At 50.7% G+C, this 22,921-nt stretch overlaps 2 protein-coding genes across 2 annotated transcripts; one reads left to right on the top strand and one right to left on the bottom strand.

Moving 5' to 3' along the window:
- Positions 1-1,212: 1,212 nt before the first annotated feature.
- Positions 1,213-13,231, top strand: csf1ra (colony stimulating factor 1 receptor, a). Its single transcript, XM_084706443.1, has 21 exons — positions 1,213-1,284; positions 3,358-3,642; positions 3,972-4,253; positions 4,427-4,563; positions 4,851-5,013; positions 5,106-5,307; positions 5,523-5,638; positions 5,936-6,047; positions 6,258-6,457; positions 6,631-6,722; positions 6,859-6,985; positions 7,187-7,291; positions 7,584-7,694; positions 7,811-7,973; positions 8,091-8,170; positions 8,432-8,538; positions 8,716-8,838; positions 8,948-9,059; positions 9,434-9,533; positions 10,907-11,012; positions 11,607-13,231. Exons 1-21 carry the CDS (start codon positions 1,221-1,223, stop codon positions 11,763-11,765), a joined length of 2,946 nt encoding a protein of 981 aa, XP_084562569.1. The 5' UTR covers positions 1,213-1,220; the 3' UTR covers positions 11,766-13,231.
- hmgxb3 (HMG box domain containing 3) lies at positions 12,582-22,899 on the bottom strand. The gene is made up of 22 exons (XM_084697868.1): positions 22,735-22,899; positions 22,030-22,198; positions 21,758-21,932; positions 21,128-21,544; positions 20,703-20,948; positions 20,277-20,506; positions 20,086-20,186; positions 19,894-19,974; positions 19,689-19,774; positions 19,469-19,570; positions 18,987-19,127; positions 17,965-18,281; positions 17,681-17,808; positions 17,419-17,550; positions 16,822-17,006; positions 16,470-16,692; positions 16,227-16,360; positions 15,916-16,035; positions 15,533-15,742; positions 14,471-15,016; positions 12,749-12,858; positions 12,582-12,594 (listed from the first exon to the last, which is right to left on the bottom strand). The coding sequence occupies exons 2-22, from the start codon at positions 22,185-22,187 to the stop codon at positions 12,582-12,584; spliced, it is 3,855 nt and encodes a 1,284-aa protein (XP_084553994.1). The 5' UTR covers positions 22,188-22,198; positions 22,735-22,899.
- Positions 22,900-22,921: the final 22 nt, after the last annotated feature.

Below are 22,921 nucleotides of genomic sequence, written 5' to 3'. Positions count from 1 at the left end.
TCCTGCTCCCTAACATGACCCTCTCCCTCCAAACCCCCCCCCCCCCTCCTGCTCCCTAACATGACCCTCTCCCCCCAAACCCCCCCCCCCCCCTCCTGCTCCCTAGTCTGGACCCTCTCCCTACACACCCTCCCTGCTCCCTAGCCTGGAATCTCGCCCTCCAAACTCCCCCTGCTCCCTATCTTCCAGATCATATCAGTGGCAATCAGACACACCTCCATTAGTATGGTGTGTGACAACTAACTGTGTGTTAGTGTGACTGTGTGACAGTGGGAGTGTGTTTATCCCCTTCCTCTCCCCTCCTCTATCCTCTCTGTTCCCTGTCTCTTCCAGCGGGAGACAGTTCCCTACTGGCGGAGGGAAGAGCAGCTGGAGAGAGCAGGGTTGTGGGTTTGAGGGAATCCTGTCATCCTTCTGGCCCCAGGGAGCATAGACATCGGGAAGGACACCAGACACACACCAGAGTTTAGCACAGGTAATCTATTTTAATCAATTACTTAAATTCAGTTTAATTCTAGCAACAAATAACACAGGCATTATTTGCCTTATGACTTATTACATTTCTCTTAGCATTCGTTATTTATGGCCCAAATGGTGCCAATGTGTAGAGTTATAGAGTTTTAGCTGCTCTTATAGCAGCTACTGTGTGAACAGACAACAGTAGGTCCCAGAGTGGCTTACAGGATGGGATGTAACAGGAGACAGGACCTGTCTCAGAGCAGAAGAGTCAAAGCACCTTGTAAATGAACTGTAGTTCTCATGATCATCACTGTGCTTGGTAGTTTGTTCTCTCACTTTAAGTGTATTCTGTTGTATTCATTTCAGTTTGGTTACAACTTTTGGGGACTGTTTGTGTGCAAAAAAAGGGTCTTCTTGAAAGGTTCAACATCAGTTTTCCCAAACCTGTTTCCCATGTGTTTAAATGCAGTGAAACATCTCATCTGCATGTATACGTGTATGAACACAAAGCAGTGAAACATCTCATCTGCATCTATACGTGTATGAACATAAAGCAGAGAAACATCTCATCTGCATGTATACGTGTATGAACATAAAGCAGTGAAACATCTCATCTGCATGTATATGTGTATGAACCTAAACAGTATTTGTCTCCAGACTGTTTGCTCAACCCTCCGCCGAAAGGAGGAAGTGAGGGGAGCAGAATCTCCTCAGGTCTGGTTCTCGTTTCTCCCTCAGATCAGAGTTTCCAAACTGAGGATATGTGCTTCATCATGCTGTTGTGCCTAGCCATGGTACTGGGCGTGCTCCACTCAGCTGCCCCAGGTAAGACAGCACCTGCCCCCTCATCTTCACACTTCAAAATACGCAGGGCATGCGCATGTTGAAGCGCAGTTTCTCAGGTCAACCGTGTCCTCCATTAGGGTTAGGCAACATTCAAGCCCTACATTAGTTTCTTTGCTGTCCTATTTTGTACAAAGTGTTTTTTTTTACTTTTTATTTAGCAGTAAACCGTCTCACTGAAAAGGATAACGCAGACTTGTGTGAATGTGTTTAACTGCGGCAGAACACTTCAGCATGACCAACTTGATTCATTTCACTGCGTTTTTATGGTGCATCATGGGTTGTTTTCATCAATACGGCTGTTGTGTTCACAGTGCTGTTACTCTAACCCGCAGTCGTTTATTTGATAATCAGCAGGAATGAATTCAATTGTAATGTCAAATCACTTGCTTTCAGAAACTATCAAAGACATATTTGTTGAACCAAAATATGCCGAAAAAGATTTTAATAAAATGTCAGGCGTAATTCCTTAAAGGGGTTATCCAATGCGTGGCGAATTTAGATCTAAAAACGTTTGATATTTCATCAAAAGATCAGTCAGATTTTGTTGATGAAGCAGTCTGTGTGACTGAGGTGCAGTCCCCTAAATGCTGTTCCCTGTGTCAGACCCACACCAGACCAAAGTATGGATCATCGCGTACAACACAGATTAATGTTTTCCAGAGATGGTGACAAGTGAGAAATCTCTGTTGTCCTCAACACTATACAGCTCTACAGGGTTAACATCCGCACCGCTTTTCTTTGTGCCTTTGAGATTTTAAACCCAGACACCAACCTGCTTTATAGAACAGGCGTAGGCAATCCTGGTCCTCAGGGGCCACTGCCCTGCCTGTTTCCCTGCTCCAGCACACCTGTTTCAAATGAATGAGTTGTTATCAAGCTCTGTGGAAGCTGGGTAATGACCATTCATTTGAATCAGGTGTGCTGGTGTGCTCTAAAACATGCAGGACAGCGGCACCTGAGGACAAGGGTTTCCTACCCCTGTTCTTGAACATTAGTGAACAGAAAGTGAGCCATAGAAGTTCCCATCCAGGTGTAAATAAGGAATTCCTGAACTAGTGTGTGGACCTCTGTGAACTCCCACACTCTAGACGGCTTCTTGCCAAGGGTCGTAGTTGGAAAACATTCAAGGCAGAAAATCTCCTCTTTGATTTGATTCATGGAGTGTCCTAAACTGCACAGTGAACGACCAAGGTCTTAACAACATGGACTACAGCCATTTCCTCCAGGATTCAGACATCAGAGCTCCAATGGTGTTAGAACACAGAATATACTAATTGGAGGAAAGATCTCAACCACAAATCCTAAAACTTTAGGCTGTCTATATGTCCTGTAAAACGACCCCCCATATATAACCTAAAATGGACAGTTTGCATAGGCTTATGCAACGTGTTGTCAGAGGCTGGTTTGTCCTCTCATGGTTATCGCCGCTGTCGCACCGTCCCCTGAGAGAACATTTCCACGATCATCACTCCACAGATCCTCTTTTGTCAAGCCTGCGTTTGGGATAGAAACACAAAGTCACTTTGGGAGAAAGACACAAAGGATACTCTTTGTTGGCCTCAGTATCCTTGAAGCAGCAACGTGTCTCTATAATGGAGTGCAGTTATGGTCAGTTTTGGGAAAACTAAACAAGCCTGGACTAGTAGAAGAGAGAGCTTTGTCTCGGCATCTACTCTCCGCTGTTTCTTCGAGGCATGAGACCACCTCCGTGGAATCCAAGATGGCAGCTGGACCCCAAAACACCCAGCCCGTGGTGATTGAGGGCAGATTAAAACATCAGACACATTCTCACAGCTCTTTTTCTTCACATCATCTTGACAGTCAACTTTGTCAGCTATGTCAGCTACTGTAAATGAATGATCCCCAACTGCTTCCATAATGGACTGGCATGAGAACGGTGGGAGGGGTTTTAGAAGATCATACTAACCAATGATGATCACAAAATCTAACCCAGACCTTGCAGCTCTCAGGCTTCACAGCGTACTGCTGTATCTCTTGATACCTTGACTAATGTGTTGACCCCCACCACACATCTCCCCCACTCCCATACAGCTGAGTGGTCCCGCCCAGTGATCAAGCAGAACTCGGTGGTCCTGGGCTCCCAGCTGGTGATCACACCTGGTACTCCGCTGGTTCTGAGATGCGTCGGAAACGGTCCAGTCACCTGGGTGACCCGGCTGGCCAAACACCGTCGCCACGTCAAGGGCAACGGGACCGTGCGGACTTTGAGAGTGGACAGGCCCATGGCGGAACACACCGGAACGTATAAGTGTGTGTACACGAGTGGGACAGCACAGAGCCGCCAGCTATTCTCTACAGTTCACATCTATGTGAAAGGTGAGCTGGTGAGTGTGTGTGTTTGTATTTTGAGGTGTGTGTGTTTGTTTGTATTGTGAGGTGTGTGTGTTGATGTGTTTGTATTGTGAGGTGTGTGTCTGTGTGTGTTGATGTGTTTGTGTTGGTCTGTACAGCCATAGTGTAAAAGCCTTTGCCAAAATCATAATAAGCCAACATTTTCAAGGTAATTGTTTAGAGTAGATTTTCGATATGGTATGCTAATTTTGCAACTGGGTTGGACAGGACGGGTAATTCTAGTGCCACACCCAAGAGAGACCTCCAGATGTTTCTAACCACTACCCCCGCCCCCCTTCCCCCCCCTCCCACAGACCCATCCTCCCTTTTTACCCGAAGCCCCCCTCGCGTGGTGAGGAAGGAAGGGGAGGATTACCTGTTGCCATGCCTGGTGACTGACCCCGAGGCCAGGGACCTGACTCTACGTATGGACAACGGCACGGCGCTCCCCCCCGGGATGAACGTCAGCGCGGACCCTCGCAGAGGCATCTTCATCCACAACCTCCATCCCAGCTACAACGCAGACTACGTCTGCGTAGCCAGGGTCAACGGTCAGGAGAAGACGTCGTGGCCCATCTCCATCAACGTCATCCAGAGTGAGGTCCTACGCCTTACAATCATGTGGTCTTGGTTACGCTACACCCGCTAATATGACTGTGTACTGAGACATTTAGAAAACCGATAAACAGATTATAATTTGTAGTAATAAGAAGCTACTGTACACAACAAAATATTGTGGAATTGATAAGTTTCATGGTTTGTTGTCTAGAGCTTCGCTTCCCGCCTTATGTGTTCCTGGAGAAAGATGAGTACATACGCATAGTTGGGGAGACCCTAAAGATACGCTGCACTACTCACAACCCCAATTTCAACTTCAACGTCACTTGGAATCTTTCCAACAAAAAGGTGAGTGGGGTGGCGTGTCTGTCACCAGTAAACTACTGTTACTGCTACTGTTTTATCTTACGTTTGTAAGGTATGTAACTGTAGATTTTGTGATGTGTTTTTGGTACTTTAATTACTTTTTTAGACTGTATAGATGCGTTGCTATGACAAAATATGCTTTCATTCAGTTGTGGAGTGCAACAAAACGTCACACTTAATTGCTGAGATTGAAGGCCAGAGGACTTCTCAAGGTAAGGGAATCAACGTGAAGGCTTACACAGCCTGATAAATTCTCTCTTTCCTTGCAGAAATGCATTACTGAGGAGAATGTCCACTCTAATAACAACCGTCTGGACATAGAAAGCATCCTGACCATCCCTGCTGTGGAGTCATCAGACACAGGCAACATCACCTGCACCGGCACCAACGAGGCAGGGGCCAACAGCTCTACCACATACCTGCTGGTCATAGGTCAGCTACCTGACTCGGAAACGAGGTTCTAACCTGAAGCTAGCGTGATGCGGAGCTCTCCATGACTCTCTCCCTCCCCCCCCCCTCCACAGACGACCCCTACATCCGTCTGACCCCCCAGCTGTCCCCTAAACTGACGCACAATGGGCTGTCCATCGAGGTGAGCGAGGGGGATGACGTGGTGCTGGCTGTGCTCGTGGAGGCCTACCCTCAGATCCACAAGCACGGCTGGAAGACTCCCAACCCCTCCAAAACGTCCTCTCAGGAAAGCAAGCTGATCCGAAATAACAACAGGTATGAGTTTGATACAGTGCCTTCGAAATGCAGCACCATGCATAGGATTGTAAGATACGGCACGGTCTAGCAGTCCCACCTGAACATTTGTATCACACCTACCGAAAGATATGTTACTAATTGCAACATAAACTATGAGTATTATAACTGGTTTGATGATAGTCAGTGGTATTGCTAGTTGTTGTCTGGTGTAGCTAAATGCTTCTCCACCTCAGGTATTACGCCACCTTGCAGCTGCGGCGTGTGAACTCCCAGGAGCAGGGTGCGTACACCTTCTACACCATGAGCTCCAAGGCAAACGCCTCCATCACCTTTCATCTTCAGATGTACCGTGAGTACAGCCCTCCCCGGTGTTTACACATCAACAGAATAAAACAGTGTTTCAGAAACACTCGACGCTCGCAAAAGTATGGCACGTGTCCGTGCAGTAAAAGCATCTCAGCCTTTTTCAGCAGCAGGATCGTAGCAGTGTTTCGTCCACTGATCTGCAGTGAAGGTCTTTGGGTTCCCAATTTGAGTGTCACTTTGGACTTAACTGCAAACGGAAGGTCCTGGTTTCACATCCTCCCTGGTTCCAGTGTCAGCGGTTTCGGATTACCCCGAAATGTTTCTCTCTGTTGATTGGCAGAGCGACCCGTTGCCGTGGTGAGATGGGAGAACGTAACAACCCTCACATGCACGTCGTTCGGCTACCCCGCCCCCAGGATCCTCTGGTACCAGTGTTCCGGAATCAGATCCACGTAGGTGCCAGTCTGTTTGATGGGAACAACCCTGGAGTATTGAGTTCTGGAGTCTCTGCTAGCTAACCGCTAGCTGTTTGGTTGTGGCCTAGCTAACCGCTAGCTGTTTGGTTGTGGCCCAGCTAACCGCTAGCTGATTGGTTGTGGCCTAGCTAACCGCTAGCTGATTGGTTGTGTCCTGCCTTCAACATGCACCGTTCTCCGAATCAGGTGCAATGAGAACGCCACCGGGAGCCAGATGCCCGCCCCTCTCCTGGCGCCCACCGTCAAGGTGCAGAGGGAGGAGAGAGGGGCGGTCGAGGTCGAGAGCGTTCTGACCGTGGGGCCGTCCAACCGTAGGATGACCGTGGAATGTGTGGCTTTCAACCTGGTCGGAGTCGGCAGCGACACTTTCGCCATGGAGGTTTCTGGTGAGGTTTCAACTACTCAAAAACCAAGGAGCAAAAACCATTGGTTTGATCTTTGTCCATTCTGTGGCATCAGCTGTTGTTTACCGTGTTTCCTTGTATTACAGACAAAAGAGAAGAAGACCCACTCTGACCCTTTGCTCTGACTCCACTTTTTTCCTTTTGTGATTGGCTAGACAAGCTGTTCACCTCGACCCTGATTGGTGCAGCCGGTGTCCTGACTGTCCTCCTCATGCTGCTTGTCATCCTGCTCTACAAGTACAAACAGGTACAACAGACGAGATATTCCTAGATATACTCTCAGAGAACTACCAATAACACATCATGTCAACTAAAAAACTACATACAGTATGGCTGGCAAGTTTGTCATGAATTCACTCATACATTTCTCCCTTCTACGTCAGAAACCAAGGTATGAGATTCGGTGGAAGATCATCGAGGCCACTGATGGCAACAACTATACTTTTATTGATCCTACCCAGCTTCCGTACAATGAGAAATGGGAGTTTCCCAGAGACAAACTCAAACTTGGTATGTCCAACAGGATGACATAAGGAAGGAATAAATCACAAGAGGGCGTGGTTTATCACTAACTGTGCCCATGATGCTACACAAGCCTTAAAATATTTGTGATATACCACACCTCTCGTGACCTATTGCTTCAAAAAGACCTTCTGAAAACACACTTTACCCCACGAGGAAGTAGACTGAGTCCTTTCTGCGGGCCCACAGGGAAGGTCCTGGGAGCGGGAGCCTTTGGGAAGGTGGTGGAGGCCACAGCATACGGCATGAGCCAGGAGGACATTGTGATGCGTGTAGCTGTCAAGATGCTGAAAGGTTCGTTTGGAAGCCTCAGTCGATCTACTGTCTGTCTGTCTGTCTGTCTGTCTGTCTGTCTGTCTGTCTATATTTACATTGCATTTAGTCATTTAGCAGACGCTGTTATCCAGAGTGACTTACAGTAAGTACAGGGAGGCAAGTAGGGTGAAGTGCCTTGCCCAAGGACACAACGTCTTTTGGCACAGCGGGGAATCGATCCGGCAACCTTCTGATTACCAGCCCGACTCCCTCACCGCTCAGCCATCTGACTCCCCCCTTTATCTTAGCTATTTGTTGTGTCTTTTTGCAGGCAGTGCCCACTCTGATGAGAGGGAGGCTCTGATGTCGGAGCTGAAGATCCTGAGTCATCTTGGACAACACAAGAACATCGTGAACCTGCTGGGGGCCTGCACCCTAGGAGGTAAGCCTGTCTGCACGCCTAGCTTCCTGGTTCGGAGCTGCAAAAGTCAACTTTTTATTTGTTTACGCCAGCGTGTTTTGTTTCAGTTCCCATGTGATTTCCATGTTCTCAACCAGGCCCTGTGTTGGTCATAACGGAGTACTGTAGCCACGGCGACCTACTGAACTTTCTGCGTCAAAAGGCAGAGACCTTCCTTTCCATCGTCATGAACGTTCCAGGCATTACCGAGGAGACCATTGACTACAAGAACCTGTCTGTCCAAAGACAGTTCATCAGGAGGTATCAAACCATGAAACACCAGAATTCTGAGGCGTTGTTGTTGTGAAGAGCATGAACTGATGACCAGCATCCCCCTCCCTCTCCCCCTCCTTCTCCTCCTCCTCCTCCTCCTCGCAGCGACAGTGGGATCTCCAGTGTGTCCTCAGACAGTTACCAAGAGATGAGGCCTGCTCTTCAGCCTGTCATGCCCTCTCTGGGTAAACCTGCACTCTCTCCCACCACACAACTCTAAACCCACTGCTTTTTCTAGCTGTCTACGAGTGCCACCTGGAGAACTCCTCAATGTTCCCGGGTTCAATGTGGCACTGTACACAACCCCATGCATCAAGCTTATGGTGCTCTGTGACTGTGTGGATGTTCCATGCTTTGTGAATGCCAGGTACAAATACAATAGGGTTATCTGCTGCTTCTGTGTCTCTGGAAAGGACCGGATCGAGATGGTTTGATGTGTTCCACAGAGTCTGTGTGTGAGGAGGGCATGGCTGAGTGGCCTCTGGACATGGACGACCTCCTGAGGTTCTCCCAACAGGTGGCCCAGGGCCTCGACTTCCTGGCCGCCAAGAACGTGAGTGATGTCATCATCGAGCGCCGCCTGTGAGGTCTTGTTCTCACATCACCTCTGTGCCTCATGCAGCATGTTCACACGCAAATTGGATAGATCGTCACCGATCCCGGTCTGTAACCTGAAGTCATCATGATGTTGGGAAGGTGGCGTGGTTGTTTATGGGGTGTCCGTGTTCAGTGTATCCATAGAGACGTGGCGGCCAGGAATGTCCTGCTGACGGATCGCCGTGTGGCCAAGATCTGTGACTTCGGCCTGGCACGTGACATCATGAACGACTCCAACTACGTCGTCAAGGGGAACGTGAGTAAACGACAACAACAGTAAAACAACAAATCAACAATGACACGACAGCAGCACATCCGCAACAGACTGGCCAGGCCTGTTGACCATCTCCTCCTCTGGGTTGCAGGCCCGTCTGCCAGTGAAGTGGATGGCTCCTGAGAGCATCTTCCACTGTGTGTACACGGTCCAGAGTGATGTGTGGTCCTATGGCATCATGCTCTGGGAGATCTTCTCTCTTGGTAAGCTCACACCCTCACAGGCTCCACTCATCCCGCTCCCTACATCAAGTGAAAAGTAGGATTTGGGGGGTTTCGAATAGGTACGTGCTGAATAGGTCACAGGAAGCTTACCGTTTAAACATGTTATGAAACACATATTTAACTGCGAAATTATACAAAAATTATAATATTTTGTGTAGTATACATTCTTTAACAAACATGCAAAAACATATTATTGCAAAAACCTATCTTACTTGTCCTGAAAGCTGGGTATCATACAGTGTGTTAATTTGTGGTGTTTTTACATTTAATATAAATATTTGACCTGGTTCTTGTCAAGAAATGGTTTTGTAGTCTCTATTGTTTATGGAGCTGATGAAGTGATTGTTCTGCAGGTAAGAGTCCATACCCCAGCATGTTGGTGGATAACAGGTTCTACAAGATGATTAAGTGTGGTCACCAGATGTCCAGGCCTGATTACGCCCCTCCAGAGATGTATGTCATCTTTATTTCTCTCTTAAGATACTTTTCAGACTTCTAAATCGAGATATCTTTCTTCTGGCAGGCAAGCAGAGGGTTAGTTTAGAGATGGACCTCTGTCTGTTTTGTTTCAATGCCCTTTTATGTATTGTCACTTGTAGCATTTACACAGTCAGCTGAATAAGAGCAGCATTTGTATTACAGTTCAGCTCAATCTAGGGGGCCACAATCACGTTGCCATACACGTGTGTAGTGCATGTCCAGTGTTTCCCACAGAATCTGATGACATTTGTATCACAAAATCAAAAACATTTGGATTTTAATTTCACCATTTTGTTCTATTTACATTTCTGAAGCTTGAATTTTTTTTATATAATTTTGGGGATCTGAAATGTACTGTTCGAAAATTGAGTGAATTTCCAAACCTTACATTTTTGGATTAGAATAATTATATATCAATGTACGGTAAACACTGATGTCCATCCTGTAACTGGAGATGACAGTGGTAGTTACTGAGATCAGCTGTGATTCGTTCACCTCCTCCAGAATTTTACGGCCTTCTAGAGGATAGACAGCAAACCCTAACCCAAATACAACACAAAGAAGGGCTTTGTCACTCCTCCAAGGCCTGCATGTTTGATTAGATTCTCCAACCAACACTGATGACAATCCTCTCAACCACACAAGGCCTGATCTGATCCATAGTGGGTCTGAGTACACTCAAGAGTGTATTATCATCAAGGCAGAGTAGAGGCATCAGTCGACTAAACAATGATCTCTTGATGACCTCATTAACAGCTCTTCACCCGGCTATGCAGAAAACACATGAATTCGACCAACCAACCCACAGAAACGAGAAATATAAAGAGTGTGCTTTTCAGAGCCGTCTGAGGGCCTCTCATATGCATTAGGTCGATTCTCCGCGGTGGTCACACCACCCAGAATAGCAGTGTGGTGGAGGGGGCAGGCGGAGGGCCTGAGTCAGGGGCAGCAGCATGGCTGCTGGGTGGGAGTGACTCAGTTCTGCCTGTTAGCCACATGACAGAGCAGCTGGGACACATTTGACCGCCCATTTCACGGCCGTCTGGTATCTCTGGAGGCAGGTCTTCGTCTCTGCCCTGCGCCACCAGACCCCCGCTTCTCTACACTCACACAGCCACTGACGACAATGTACATACATACAATGCAGACATTAATCGTTGTTGTATTAATAATCATATAAACACAAGTTAGGGTTGTTGTATGTCAGGATCAGGGTTGATTGGGGAATGTGATCAGGAGATTCTGAAGGGAATGATCCGTGAGTTTCATGAGTCTCACCATAACTGAGGTGTTGTAAAGGAGCCCAATGTTGCCGCGTTGAGATAACAACACTGCTGTTTGTTCAGGTATGACATCATGAAGATGTGCTGGAACCTGGAGCCTACTGAGAGGCCCACCTTCAGCAAGGTCGGCCAGATGATCGCAAGGCTGCTGGGGGAGCAGGCAGAGCAGGTGAGGCTGAAGGGGTGGGAGGGAGGGAGGGAGGGAGGGAGGGAGGGAGGGAGGGAGGGAGGGAGGGAGGGAGGGAGGGAGGGAGGGAGGGAGGGAGGGAGGGAGGGAGGGAGGGAGGGAGGGAGGGAGGGAGGGAGGGAGGGAGGGAGGGAGGGAGGGAGGGAGGGAGGGAGGGAGGGAGGGAGGGAGGGAGGGAGGGAGGGAGGGAGGGAGGGAGGGAGGGAGGGAGGGAGGGAGGGAGGGAGGGAGGGAGGGAGGGAGGGAGGGAGGGAGGGAGGGAGGGAGGGAGGGAGGGAGGGAGGGAGGGAGGGGGGATGGAGGAGATGGAGCTAGTTGGGTGCTGTGAATACAGCCACGTGCTTGGTAGAAGTCCAACAAGCCTGTCACACATCACAGAAGTAAGCAGCCCCTTATGCACTGGGCAGGAAGTACACATTGGGGATGAGTTCTTCCATTGTGTAATGTGCTTGCCCTCAGTGGCTTGTCATGAAACCGTTGACCACGTCACACCAACTGCTGAACAGCCAACACCGCTATGATGGTGGAACTGTGTGAGTTTAGGAGTTAAGATGAGTCGCCTTTATCTCTCGACAGCAGACGTACCAAAACCTCCAACGGCAGGAGGAGGAAGAGGAGCAGGAGGAGGAGCAGGAAGAGGTGGAGCAGGAGGAGCGCGACCTAGCCTGCGACCAGGAGGAAGAGGAGGAAGAGGAGCAGCCGCTGATGAAGATCAACAACTACCAGATCTGTTGAAAAGTCCAGTCTTTCACCTTCAGAAGCATTTCATCTTCAAGACTGGAATCTCCCCCTGTTTAAGCAGCTCTAGAAGCCTTAAGTTCTGGAAGCCAAAGGATTCAAAGCTATTTTTACCAGCGGCTCTGCTTGGCCTGGTCAGCAGGCAGTCAGGCAGGAGTCAGAAGGAAGCATAAGACCAGACACTTTAAATATCTTAGAGATAAACATCACGTTTCATGATTTACCCAATGATATACAGTAGTTCCATACACACTCATTTGTCCTTGTATGTTCCATGCAAAGATTATTTTTAACCCTTGTGTTATCTTCGGATCATTCTGACCCATCAGTCATTGTGACCCACCGTCGTATTGCGACAACTTTACCGCATACAAAACAAAGTGAAGCATTTTCCTTTAACCGCTGGGCTGTCTCAGACCCCCCACATTGCTAAGGTTAAAGGAACATTTTTATTTGTTTTTGTATTGGGTAAAATTGGGTAAACAACAATGGTTCATGAATCTTTGGGTCATGTGACCTGAAGGCAGCACAAGGGTTAAATGACCTATTCAATCTACTGTCCGTGTTCCCTTTTTACATAACTTTGAAATGACAGTGATTTAGTTTTTTCCCATTGAGGATGCTTACATGGGGTTTTCTTCACATTCGTCAGCAAGTTCACTTCCAATTTCTTTTTCTTTTTTGCGGTTTTTCCAGAGGAACCAAACAGTACTCAAACCTGCTTTCAGGCCCTTTTCTCCAGTTGATGCATAAACAGCACTCAGATTTGAACACCCTGTCCTAGCTCTGTTGTCCTGGGGGGTCAAACCCTTCCTAGTTCCCTTGCCTTGAACCACACCACAACACAAACCATGAAACCTGTATTATCCATGCTTCTCAAGTCAGATATAATGTGCATATTGTCTGTCAGTGTCACACTCCAGTCATAGTAGTTATGGGAAGGCAGCATGTGAGTGTCATTGCTTGCTAGGTGTGAGCACCAGGTCATGATGTCAGCTGAAGCGCAGGAAAACAGGGCCGTGTCAGGCTCAGACAAGCAGCAGGTGGAGTACCCTCCACCTCCCAGGCTGGTGGTGCTGAGGCCGTATGACTGTCAGGGGAATCCAGGATCCAGTATGGACCAAAAGGAGACAAAGTTCTATTTTTTAAAGCTTGTAAGTGTGAAGCTTCTGAGAAACATCTGTATTTCTCTTCATTGTCAAATTCAAGGTTGCGTTATTGATGTTTAAGTCATGACTGAACATGTAGCATTCAGTTTAAACTGCCAAAGAGTAATGTTTGTTTCAGATCAATGTTCAAGCTATGTGATGAATATCTGTTGATGGAAGGTTAGTATGATCATTATGAAGTGAAAAACAGTGAGAAAATAAATGAAAGAAACATGGTATATACTGTAATTATGTAACAATCAATAAATGTATCTTTATTTTCACATTTAAATGTGTATAAATGTTCCTCCTATAGTTTGGCTATTGTTTTTTTGCAGATCAAATTGCCTTTCAATCTACAGCACATGAATCTGTCCCAATACTAAAGCAAAAACTTCAATAAAAACATACAGTATATAACAGTACTTATTAGAATGTCTTAATAACCTAGAGTAATCCTGACACAGGGAACACCGAGCATTCCAATTGCTGAGGGCCTTTAAATGTTTGTCTTTAAGAAAGTATATTTTAAAGGGGACCTAACTTAGCTCTTAGTCTGAGACGGCTAAGAGGAATCATGTGTTCCCTGGAAACAGACGTGGCTTCAGTCTTGTGGTTTTCAAGCCCCCCCAAGATTGTTGTGCATGTCTGTTCCCTTGCATTCAAAAACACATTTATCAAATGTTTTGAAAGACAACAAACCTTATTAGTTAGCTACACTCAGTCGTTAAGTGGGGTTATCACATGTGCTAAAAACAGGCCAGTACAGAAGCAGCTTTTAACTGTTGTTGAAAACGAGTTGATCTATGCAAAAGTCAAAAGGGCATTTGAAGCCGAGGGCCGTCCGTCATAGAAACCCCACAAAGAGGAACGAAAACCAGTCTTGGTGTTCACTTCTCGCTGGTTCCCATTTTCAACTGCGTCTCCTCCGTCCATCCTCCTGTCATCTCTTTCACAACACTCAGCCGGAGAGGAAGTGGCTCACCCCTTTAAAGACATCACAGAAACTAGAAACATGCTTCCTTTTTTATGCCCATTTATTTAAAATACTTGATGAACATGTAAAGGCAAACACATCATTACTCTTTCCATGTGTAATGTAGCAGTTCACTACACAGGGTGAGGGGTTAGTTTAGTAATGCTACGCCCATCACAGTGCCAGCCATAGCCAGAGTCGGTTCACACCTGCCCAGTCCGTGCTGACTCAAGTTTAAAATCTTGTAGTCCACACCAAGGCCACATAACTACAAATCCCACCTTCTGACACATTCAAACCTATTTAACATGACTGGCATGTTAGTGCACATATACAATAAATATGTTTTTGTGTTTCAGTCCCAAAGGCATCGAGTGACGAGATCCATCACAGTTAACCGTCAAGCCGGTGTTAAGCTCCAGTGAGTATGTTAAAGCACTTTAACCTCTTAAAACCATTAAGTCTCACATCTCTAGCCCCTCCCCTCCCCCCCCCCCATCTCCCCACCCCTCCACATTGTCATTCAGCCAAATCCAGCACCTCCCCCTCCCCCTCAGGGCACCACCTCCTCCTCGTACACCGCCTCCCCCCCCTCCCCCTCCCCCCTCCCCCTCCTCCTCCGTGTTGATCTGTGCCACCCCCAGCCTGTAGAGGGCGTCCCGGATCACCACCTGGCCAGGCTGACAGGCCCGCAGCACCTGGCTGATCTGCTGGGCCACGATCTCCCTGCTGCTCAGGAAGTCCGTCAGGCGGTTGTACAGGTAGTAGTACGCCGCGTTGTGGAACACCTGAGGGCGGCTCCGCACCCAGCTCACGGAGCCCTCAGTCGCCTCCGAGCCCGTCCCCATGGCGACGGGCTGGACGGGCTCCCCCTCCCCCTGCCCTGTCCCCTCCCCCTCCCCCGTCCCCTCCCCCTCTCTGTAGAGGTGCTCCACCAGGCCTGAATGGGGCTCCAGCTCCCTGCACAGCCCCATGGCGTAGCACTCCTGGCCCCGCCCCGCCCCCGTGGGGTGCACCAGCCAGCGGCTGGCCGACCGCGTTGCTGGGTGGACCTGGCCGCTCTCGTCCACGCAGGGCTGCTCGGCGCTGTAGGGCTGCTCCTGCAGCTCAGCACACGACACAAACTGAGAGAGAGAGAGAGAGACGCAGAGAGAGAAAGAGAGAGAGAGAAGTAGAGTTTCACTACCTAAAGTTTGTGAAAAACAACATATAGAACAACCACCGCAAAAGCGAACTCAACCGATGCGCACACGCGAGGCAATTTGGGACGCGTGCTGTTGAAAGCAGCCCTGTAACCTTTAACCCTAACCAGCCCTGTAAACCCAACCCTAACCAGCCCTGTAAACCCTAACCAGCCCTGTAAACCCTAACCAGCCCTGAAACCCTAACCCTAACCAGCCCTGTAACCCTAACCAGCCCTGTAAACCCTAACCAGCCCTGTAAACCCTAACCAGCCCTGTAAACCCTAACCAGCCCTGAAACCCTAACCAGCCCTGAAACCCTAACCAGCCCTGTAAACCCTAACCAGCCCTGTAAACCCTAACCAGCCCTGAAACCCTAACCAGCCCTGAAACCCTAACCAGCCCTGTAAACCCTAACCAGCCCTGAAACCCTAACCCTAACCAGCCCTGTAACCCTACCTGAGGCTTGTCTGTGGGGTCGGAGAAGCAGCCCTGGTTCCAGCCCCACATCCTGAAGGCCAGCTCTGGGTACTGCATGTCAGTGCACAGCGCCACCTGCTGGGCCGCGTCGGTAGCGTACACGGGGGGCCAGAACCTGGAGGACAGCAGCAGGTCCACGTGGTCGCGAGCCGTCTCTCCCCGGACCAGGAACTTGGAAGCACACACCACCTGGAGAGACCACAGACAGCGCATATCTAAGGGGGAGAGACCACCGGTGGAGTTTGATATCCAGAGGGAGCAAATATGTTGTTTTCTGTCTGGGGGGGGGGGGGGGGAGAGAGAACAGATGTAGTTTGAGATAAATGTATGAAGGGCTGGATGGAGGATGTTCCTGGGGTTACCTGGTGGGGGCAGACCTTGGACAGCTTGCCAGCGGTGAGGTGAGGGGGGGGCTGGGGGGAGGTGGGGAGGCCACTTTGAACACGCGTGTACAGGGAGATCAGAGACACCAACAAGTCATCCTGACGGAGGGAGGGGAACAAAGGGGAGGGAGAGAAGAGAGAGAGAAGGAGGCCGAAGAGAGAGGGAGGGGGAAAGGGAAGAGGTGTTCAGCTCGTCCACGTTGACCACGTACTGGAGCGTAGACGTTAAGGAAGTCCAGCAGAGGCAGAGGAGAGCAGTCTGTCTCTGACACACACACACACACACACACCTGGGTGCAGTGGGGCTCTGCGCTCTCTCCACAGTGCTCCAGGATGGCTCGGAGTTCCTCCTCACTGTGCTCATCCAGGTGCTCCGGTCTCAGGTGACCCTCGTGGATCAGACGGACCAGGGCCGACGGGTCCCCTACACACACACACACACACACGCACGCGCACACGCACGCACGTGAGAGGCCAGTCTGGTGGTGGAGTGGAACGGCGATGAGAAGCTCCCCTGGCAGGAGGTGTGTTACCAGCAGGCTCCTGGGCGGGGGGTACGAGCTTGTCCTTCTCTGTGTTGATGACCGACGAGCTCCTGGAGAGGGGGGGGAGGAAGGGGGCGATGATGGAGGCGTCCACCCGGGTGATGGGCACGTCGGAGGGGAAGGCGGCCTGCTCCAGGGCCTCCCTCTCCATGGTCAGCCAGAAGTCGTCCACGCGCACCTCGTCCGGGGAGCCAAACTCTGGCCACGTGAACTACAACGGACGACATCAGCAGAGACGCGTGTCAGCGGTCTGTTTCCGAGCGCGTATTCAGACGTAGGTGTTTACGAACGCTGACTCGCGTGTTTGAGTACGTGTGCGTGTCCTCTCTCTCTCTCTCACCTCCACATGTTTGAGCTCCAGCACGTTGCTGGGGTAGCGCTGGGAGATCTCCACCTTGGGGGCGATGCCGCACACGCCACAGATCATGTCGTTGTAGTCTCTCACCGTGAGGCACTCGAACGCCCAGTAGCCGCTGACCAGCAGCTCGTGGACATGCAGGGACTCCTCTGAGGTCAAACCATGGACTGGAGAGGGAGGGAGGGAGGGAGGGAGGGAGGGAGGGAGGGAGGGAGGGAGGGAGGGAGGGAGGGAGGGAGGGAGGGAGGGAGGGAGGGAGGGAGGGAGGGAGGGAGGGAGGGAGGGAGGGAGGGAGGGAGGGAGGGAGGGAGGGAGGGAGGGAGGGAGGGAGGGAGGGAGGGAGGGAGGGAGGGAGGGAGGGAGGGAGGGAGGGAGGGAGGGAGGGAGGGAGGGAGGGAGGGAGGGAGGGAGGGAGGGAGGGAGGGAGGGAGGGAGGGAGGGAGGGAGGGAGGGAGGGAGGGAGGGAGGGAGGGAGGGAGGGAGGGAATCAGTGTGTGTGATAGATTTTCAAAGTTTGTATGGATGTATCTGTGCCATGTCCATTTTAAGGATGTGTAAGTGTGTGTGTGTGGTGTTTACCAGGGTGGTTCTGGATTTGGTTGAAGATGGTTGTGACGGCCTGGGAAGGGTTCTGGCCCAGTCTGACGTGAGCCCGGATCTTCAGGAACAGGTCCAGACTCACCAGCAGTCTGTTCCCAATGTTGAAAAGACCTGCAGGAACACACACCCATACACCCTTACAAGGGTCCAGATACTAGCAGAGCAGGAGGTGATGAGTGTTGAGTGTGTGTTCGGGAGTGTGTGTGTGTTCAGGAGGGTGTGTGTTTAGGAGTGTGTATACCTGGGTGGAGGTGAGTGAAGCTGTGCAAGGCCAGGCACTGTGTGTTCAGGCAGACCTTCAGCTGCAGGGAGGCGGTCTGGATCAGACACTCAGTCAGCAGCCAGCAGTCCTCCTGACCTGCCACAGAACTGACACACACACACACACGACACACGACACATGTTCACATTGAAAGGACGCACGCACACACAAAGTTGACCTTCTACACACCACACAAACACACACAGGGTCCTGACATCACCCAACAGTAAACCCCCCCCTCCACTCCTGTGCTCTAACTCTACCTCTGTCCTCCCTTGAAGAGGGGGTAGTGACAGAGGCCGCAGTGTGTCGCCGCAGACTCGTAGAAGCGAGGCCAGCCGTGCTGGGCCGCCACCCCGGCCTCCGACTCCTGCTGCAGGCCGGCCCCAGCCCCGGCCCCGGCCTCGCTCAGCTCCTCCTGGGGGCTGTTGAGCTCCTGGATGAGGCCCAGCGTGTCGCACAGCTCGGCCTCGCTCTCGGGGATCTGCAGGTCCCGCCGCAGCAGCTGCAGGGTGGACTGGCGCTGGAGCTCCCGCTGGGCCGCGCTCAGAGCGCAGTACGGGTCCAGCAGGACCCCACACTGCCACAGAGAGAGAGGAGGGAAGGAAGGGACTGAGAAACAGGAAGCAGAGGCAGTGACAGACACTGACAAACAGGAAGTAGACCTCCGGGGTTGTGGACGGCAGCAGCTCTGGTGGCTGAGCCCCCTGGGGGGGTTAAACCCAGGCTCTCTAGATGAGGGTTAACCCCAGGCTCTCTAGATGAGGGTTAAACCCAGGCTCTCTAGATAAGGGTTAAACCCAGGCTCTTTAGATCAGGGTTAAACCCAGGCTCTCTAGATGAGGGTTAACCCCAGGCTCTCTAGATGAGGGTTAAACCCAGGCTCTTTAGATGAGGGTTAACCCCAGGCTCTCTAGATGAGGGTTAACCCCAGGCTCTCTAGATGAGGGTTAAACCCAGGCTCTTTAGATGAGGGTTAACCCCAGGCTCTCTAGATCAGGGTTAAACCCAGGCTCTTTAGATGAGGGTTAACCCCAGGCTCTCTAGATGAGGGTTAAACCCAGGCTCTTTAGATGAGGGTTAACCCCAGGCTCTCTAGATCAGGGTTAAACCCAGGCTCTTTAGATGAGGGTTAACCCCAGGCTCTCTAGATGAGGGTTAACCCCAGGCTCTCTAGATGAGGGTTAACCCCAGGCTCTCTAGATGAGGGTTAAACCTAGGCAGGCTCTTCAGATCAGGGTTAACCCCAGGCAGGCTCTTCAGATTAGGGTTAAGAGTTCAGTACCTTGGTGCTCTTGCTGGTCTTCCTGGACAGCTCCCAGCCACAGCAGGGGCACTCTGCCGGCTTGTGTCTGTTCTTATACACATAGTCACAGGAGGGGTTCTTACATCGCCCACGGCCTCGCGCTGTCGACAGGCCCAGATCCTGAGGACACACACACACACACATCACTACATGTTCCATAGAGGCAGCAGACCCCCCAGGGGAGACAGTGTGGCAGCAGCAGTACTAACCAGGCTGGGGGTGGAGGTGTGTGAGGCAGTACTAACCAGGCTGGGGGTGGAGGTGTGTGAGGCAGTACTAACCAGGCTGGGGGTGGAGGTGTGTGAGGCAGTACTAACCAGGCTGGGGGTGGAGGTGTGTGAGGCAGTACTAACCAGGCTGGGGGTGGAGGTGTGTGAGGCAGTACTAACCAGGCTGGGGGTGGAGGTGTGTGAGGCAGTACTAACCAGGCTGGGGGTGGAGGTGTGTGAGGCAGTACTAACCAGGCTGGGGGTGGAGGTGTGTGAGAGAGGCACCACAGACATCCTCTTAACCCCATTGTCAGTCAGAATGTACTGACTGCCCTCTGGTGGACAAGCAGAGTTCTACAGGACGAACAGGGGTTAGGTTAGAGAGGCGGGGTGTGTGCGTGTGTATGTAGATGTGTGTGTGTAGATGTGTGTGTGTGTGTGTGTGTGCATGCGTGTGTGTGTGTCGTCTTACCTGCTCCGGGGTAGCGGTCACAGGAACAGCTTGGCCCAGTTGTTTCAGAGTGTTGGGTTTCAGAGCAGACATCTTGTCACTCAGAGCTGGTTAGAGAACAGAAACCTCAGCACGTCACAGTCAGCACAGAGACTCCACCTCGAACCACATCACACCCACCCCGTCACCACAGAAACAGACAGGGTCAGTGAGGACGACGCGATACCTGTGGTTGTTCTGCTGTTACTGGGAGTCCCGGTTTTGCCTTTGTCAGGGGGAACAGTGATGCACTGGAGCAAAGCTCGTCCTGCCACCAGGGAGAAAGCAGAAGTGGGAGGTTGTGGACTGTGGCGATGTAACACCGCTCATCTCCTCACCTCAACCCACACGGGCGATGGTTTCCTTGTTCAACGCTCACCTGTGTTGCAATAGGCTGGGAGGATGGGCCTCATAGGGCGCTTCTGACCAATCGCAGTGCTTCTCTCCTGGCCTTTACCCTTGGCTGTCGCTCTGCTGGGACTGAGCATGTCCGGATATATTGACAGACATTCATCCAGGACAAATTAGATGGCGAATGTAGTAATGACTTCTATCAATGGAACTACTTACGTCAAGGCTGTCTGTGTGTGAGCGTTGGTGTTGCTGCCCTCTAGTGGCTGTCCTGCTGTAACTGCATGCTCCTCCGCCCTCCGGTTCTGCCTGCACCCGAGGCTCTCTCTCTTGCGGCCGGGGGGTTTGGTGAGGCTGGGGTCTGGGGTCTGACCCTGGACACTGCTCTGGGGCAGTGGGGAGGAAGGCTTGGCTGGGCAGGATATTTTTTTACCCTGGGTCTTTTTGGCCTCGGATTGAAAACATGGAGATTAATTCACACTCAACTTTTAGCTTAACTTTTAGCGTTTCTACATTCTACATTGTGCTGCTATATGTTTTTTTTACGTACACACCTCTTTAGGGAAACTTGTCTCATTGTAACCCTAACTAAAAAGTGAAACCCGGTGGAACTGAGTTGGGGTCTAGCAGTGACGTGGTACTCACAGAGGGCATCCACTTGCCCCCCAGGCCCCTCCCACAGTTGGGGCAGGAGAGCGGCTTGTGGCGGGTCACGTAGACGTAGGAGCAGCCCACAGTCTGGCACCTGCCCCTCCCTCTCCTGGTGTACGTCTTCACGGCCATCTTAAAGGAGGGTTTGGGGTCAACCCCCGTCCCACTGGCGGCAACAGGAACCATGACAACCGTGCCTACGGTGCTGGCTCCAGGCAACACCGTGGGCTCCAGCAGGCTCTGAGGGGAAACGGGTCAGACAGCGGGAATGACACCGCAGGAAACACAGATACCAGAACACCTCGCAGGAAGTCGAGGAAACAACTGAAATGACACCGGCAAAAATGTGCTTTTATCTTTTCTTACCCTGGAGGGTAGGGGGTCAAGGAATGAAGATACTCCCAGGGTGTGAAGCTCACCTGCCCAGGTAGGAGAGTGACCAGGTGAGCAGCCTCTCCTTTCACCTGCTGTACTACGTCCTCCGTCGCTATGCCAACCGTGCTGTAATCCCCGCCCAGCAACTTCGGCTCCTCCCCCATGAGCAGTAATCCAGATCCCGTTGAATTCTGGGGCTCGTAGTTTGGCGTGGGGGCTGATGGAGAGGAGGATGGCAGGCCCCCCTGTAGGGTCACGGTGACATCCTCGCCCCTCAGACTCTGGACACACTGCCCCACCAGCTCCACCCTGCCGCCCAGAGCCAGGCCCCCGTCCCCCCCTGGACACTCCTGGGGCTCCAGACCCGCCTGGGAGGGGTAACTCCTGGGGAGCAGGACGTAGTTGGCCCTGGGGAGGATCTTACGGAAGCCAGACAGGTCCTGAGAGGGCATTGGGGATGTCTAGCAGACAGGAAGTTAAAGTCACGTTTAGAAAGGGAAAAGGAAACATGGATAATGTGTTTGTGTGTTCCACTCTAACTTTTCTTCCTTCTGCCATTGTAGCTCGAGGATGAAACTAGGAGACCTCAGAATGAGGCATCATTGGTAACACTTGTTTGTAGTTCTTTTTGTTACTTCTCTTATTATTTGTTTTAACTTTAAATAGGAACCCACAGTGTCGGTCCCTTCTTTCTCCTGCTTGGCCTTCTCTAGGTAGAAAGCTTTGTCAGCCACGGTCAGCCTCTTCCAACTCTCACTGATACGCTTGTTGATCTCAGACTGCGGCATGCTGGGATATTCCTGCTGCATGGACTGGTGCACGTCAAAGTAGTACAGCAGGTAGGCTGACCTACACAGAAGAGACGGTTAGGGTTGGAGCTAAACAGAGATGGGTTAGGGTTGGTACTACACAGTAGAGATGGGTTAGGGTTAATCCGAATTGCTACCTGGGTTTCTTCTGTTTCTCAGTGCTGTCTTCCTGAGTCTTGTTCCTCTTTTTCCTCTTGGGAGAAGTGACTTCCATGAGCGTGTAGCAGCTCTCCACCTCCTCCCCTATCCTCACATCTGACTCCTCATACACCTCCACCGTCTCCATCATCTCCATGGATGCAGAGGCTATGTAGAATCCAAGACACGTGTGTTTATGTTGGTCCATTTTCAGTGGTGTGTGTGTGTGTGTGTGTGTGTGTGTGTGTGTGTGTGTGTGTGTGTGTGTGTGTGTGTGTGTGTGTGTGTGTGTGTGTGTGTGTGTGTGTGTTGCTTTTTACAACCATCGATTTTTCTTGGCTATTGACTGTTATCGGCTACAGCTAGCTTTCAACATATTCTATACGTCTGGCATCCGAAACAACTACTGCATGTTTCAGGAGAACACGGCTTGTTTTGGCTGTTCACTGTCAGTTCCGTCGTACTTAGGAGGAGGCAAACGGATGCTTTGACAGTTGCAGTTAAAACGTTGTTAGTGTACATCATTCGTTTTCAGTTGTCTAAGCAATTAAAAGTCTAGCAGTGCGGGTGGAAGTCAACAAAACACACAACGTCTATTCTAATATTGTGCCCTCCTGTATGAAATTCGGATTATTTGGGAGTCATCATACTGAATGCAGAATCGCTGTATTATCCAATGAGAAGCCTCCTTATTGAAACCTTACCTCACACACCGAAGAAATGACCAGAGGGTTCGAAAACAAGTTTTCAACACTCTGGAAATGTTCCAGATTTCATGATTGAAATTAAAATAGATAGTTTTCCATATATGATATAAATTGACCGTTAGAGATTTTAAACAATGGTGTAGAAACGGTGCCCATTTCGCCCAAGACTTGCGAAAACATGGCG

Source organism: Hypomesus nipponensis, chromosome 1 (assembly GCF_054491055.1).
Source record: "Hypomesus nipponensis isolate SF chromosome 1, ASM5449105v1, whole genome shotgun sequence".
Taxonomy (NCBI): Eukaryota; Metazoa; Chordata; class Actinopteri; order Osmeriformes; family Osmeridae; genus Hypomesus; species Hypomesus nipponensis.
This window is presented reverse-complemented; position numbering and strand designations above follow the sequence as displayed.

What these genes read in the sequence shown, in the direction of transcription:
- hmgxb3 (XM_084697868.1), bottom strand. Translation starts at nt 22,187, where the DNA reads ATGGAGATGATGGAGACGGTGGAGGTGTATGAGGAGTCAGATGTGAGG. An exon ending in TCACTCTCCTACCTGGGCAG is followed by an intron (nt 20,949 to 21,127) that starts GTGAGCTTCACA and finishes GTTTCCCCTCAG; the next exon opens with AGCCTGCTGGAGCCCACGGT. An exon ending in CTTCACTCACCTCCACCCAG is followed by an intron (nt 17,551 to 17,680) that starts GTATACACACTC and finishes GTGTTCCTGCAG; the next exon opens with GTCTTTTCAACATTGGGAAC.
- csf1ra (XM_084706443.1), top strand. Translation starts at nt 1,221, where the DNA reads ATGTGCTTCATCATGCTGTTGTGCCTAGCCATGGTACTGGGCGTGCTC. An exon ending in CTCCATCAACGTCATCCAGA is followed by an intron (nt 4,254 to 4,426) that starts GTGAGGTCCTAC and finishes TTTGTTGTCTAG; the next exon opens with AGCTTCGCTTCCCGCCTTAT. An exon ending in CACATACCTGCTGGTCATAG is followed by an intron (nt 5,014 to 5,105) that starts GTCAGCTACCTG and finishes CCCCCTCCACAG; the next exon opens with ACGACCCCTACATCCGTCTG.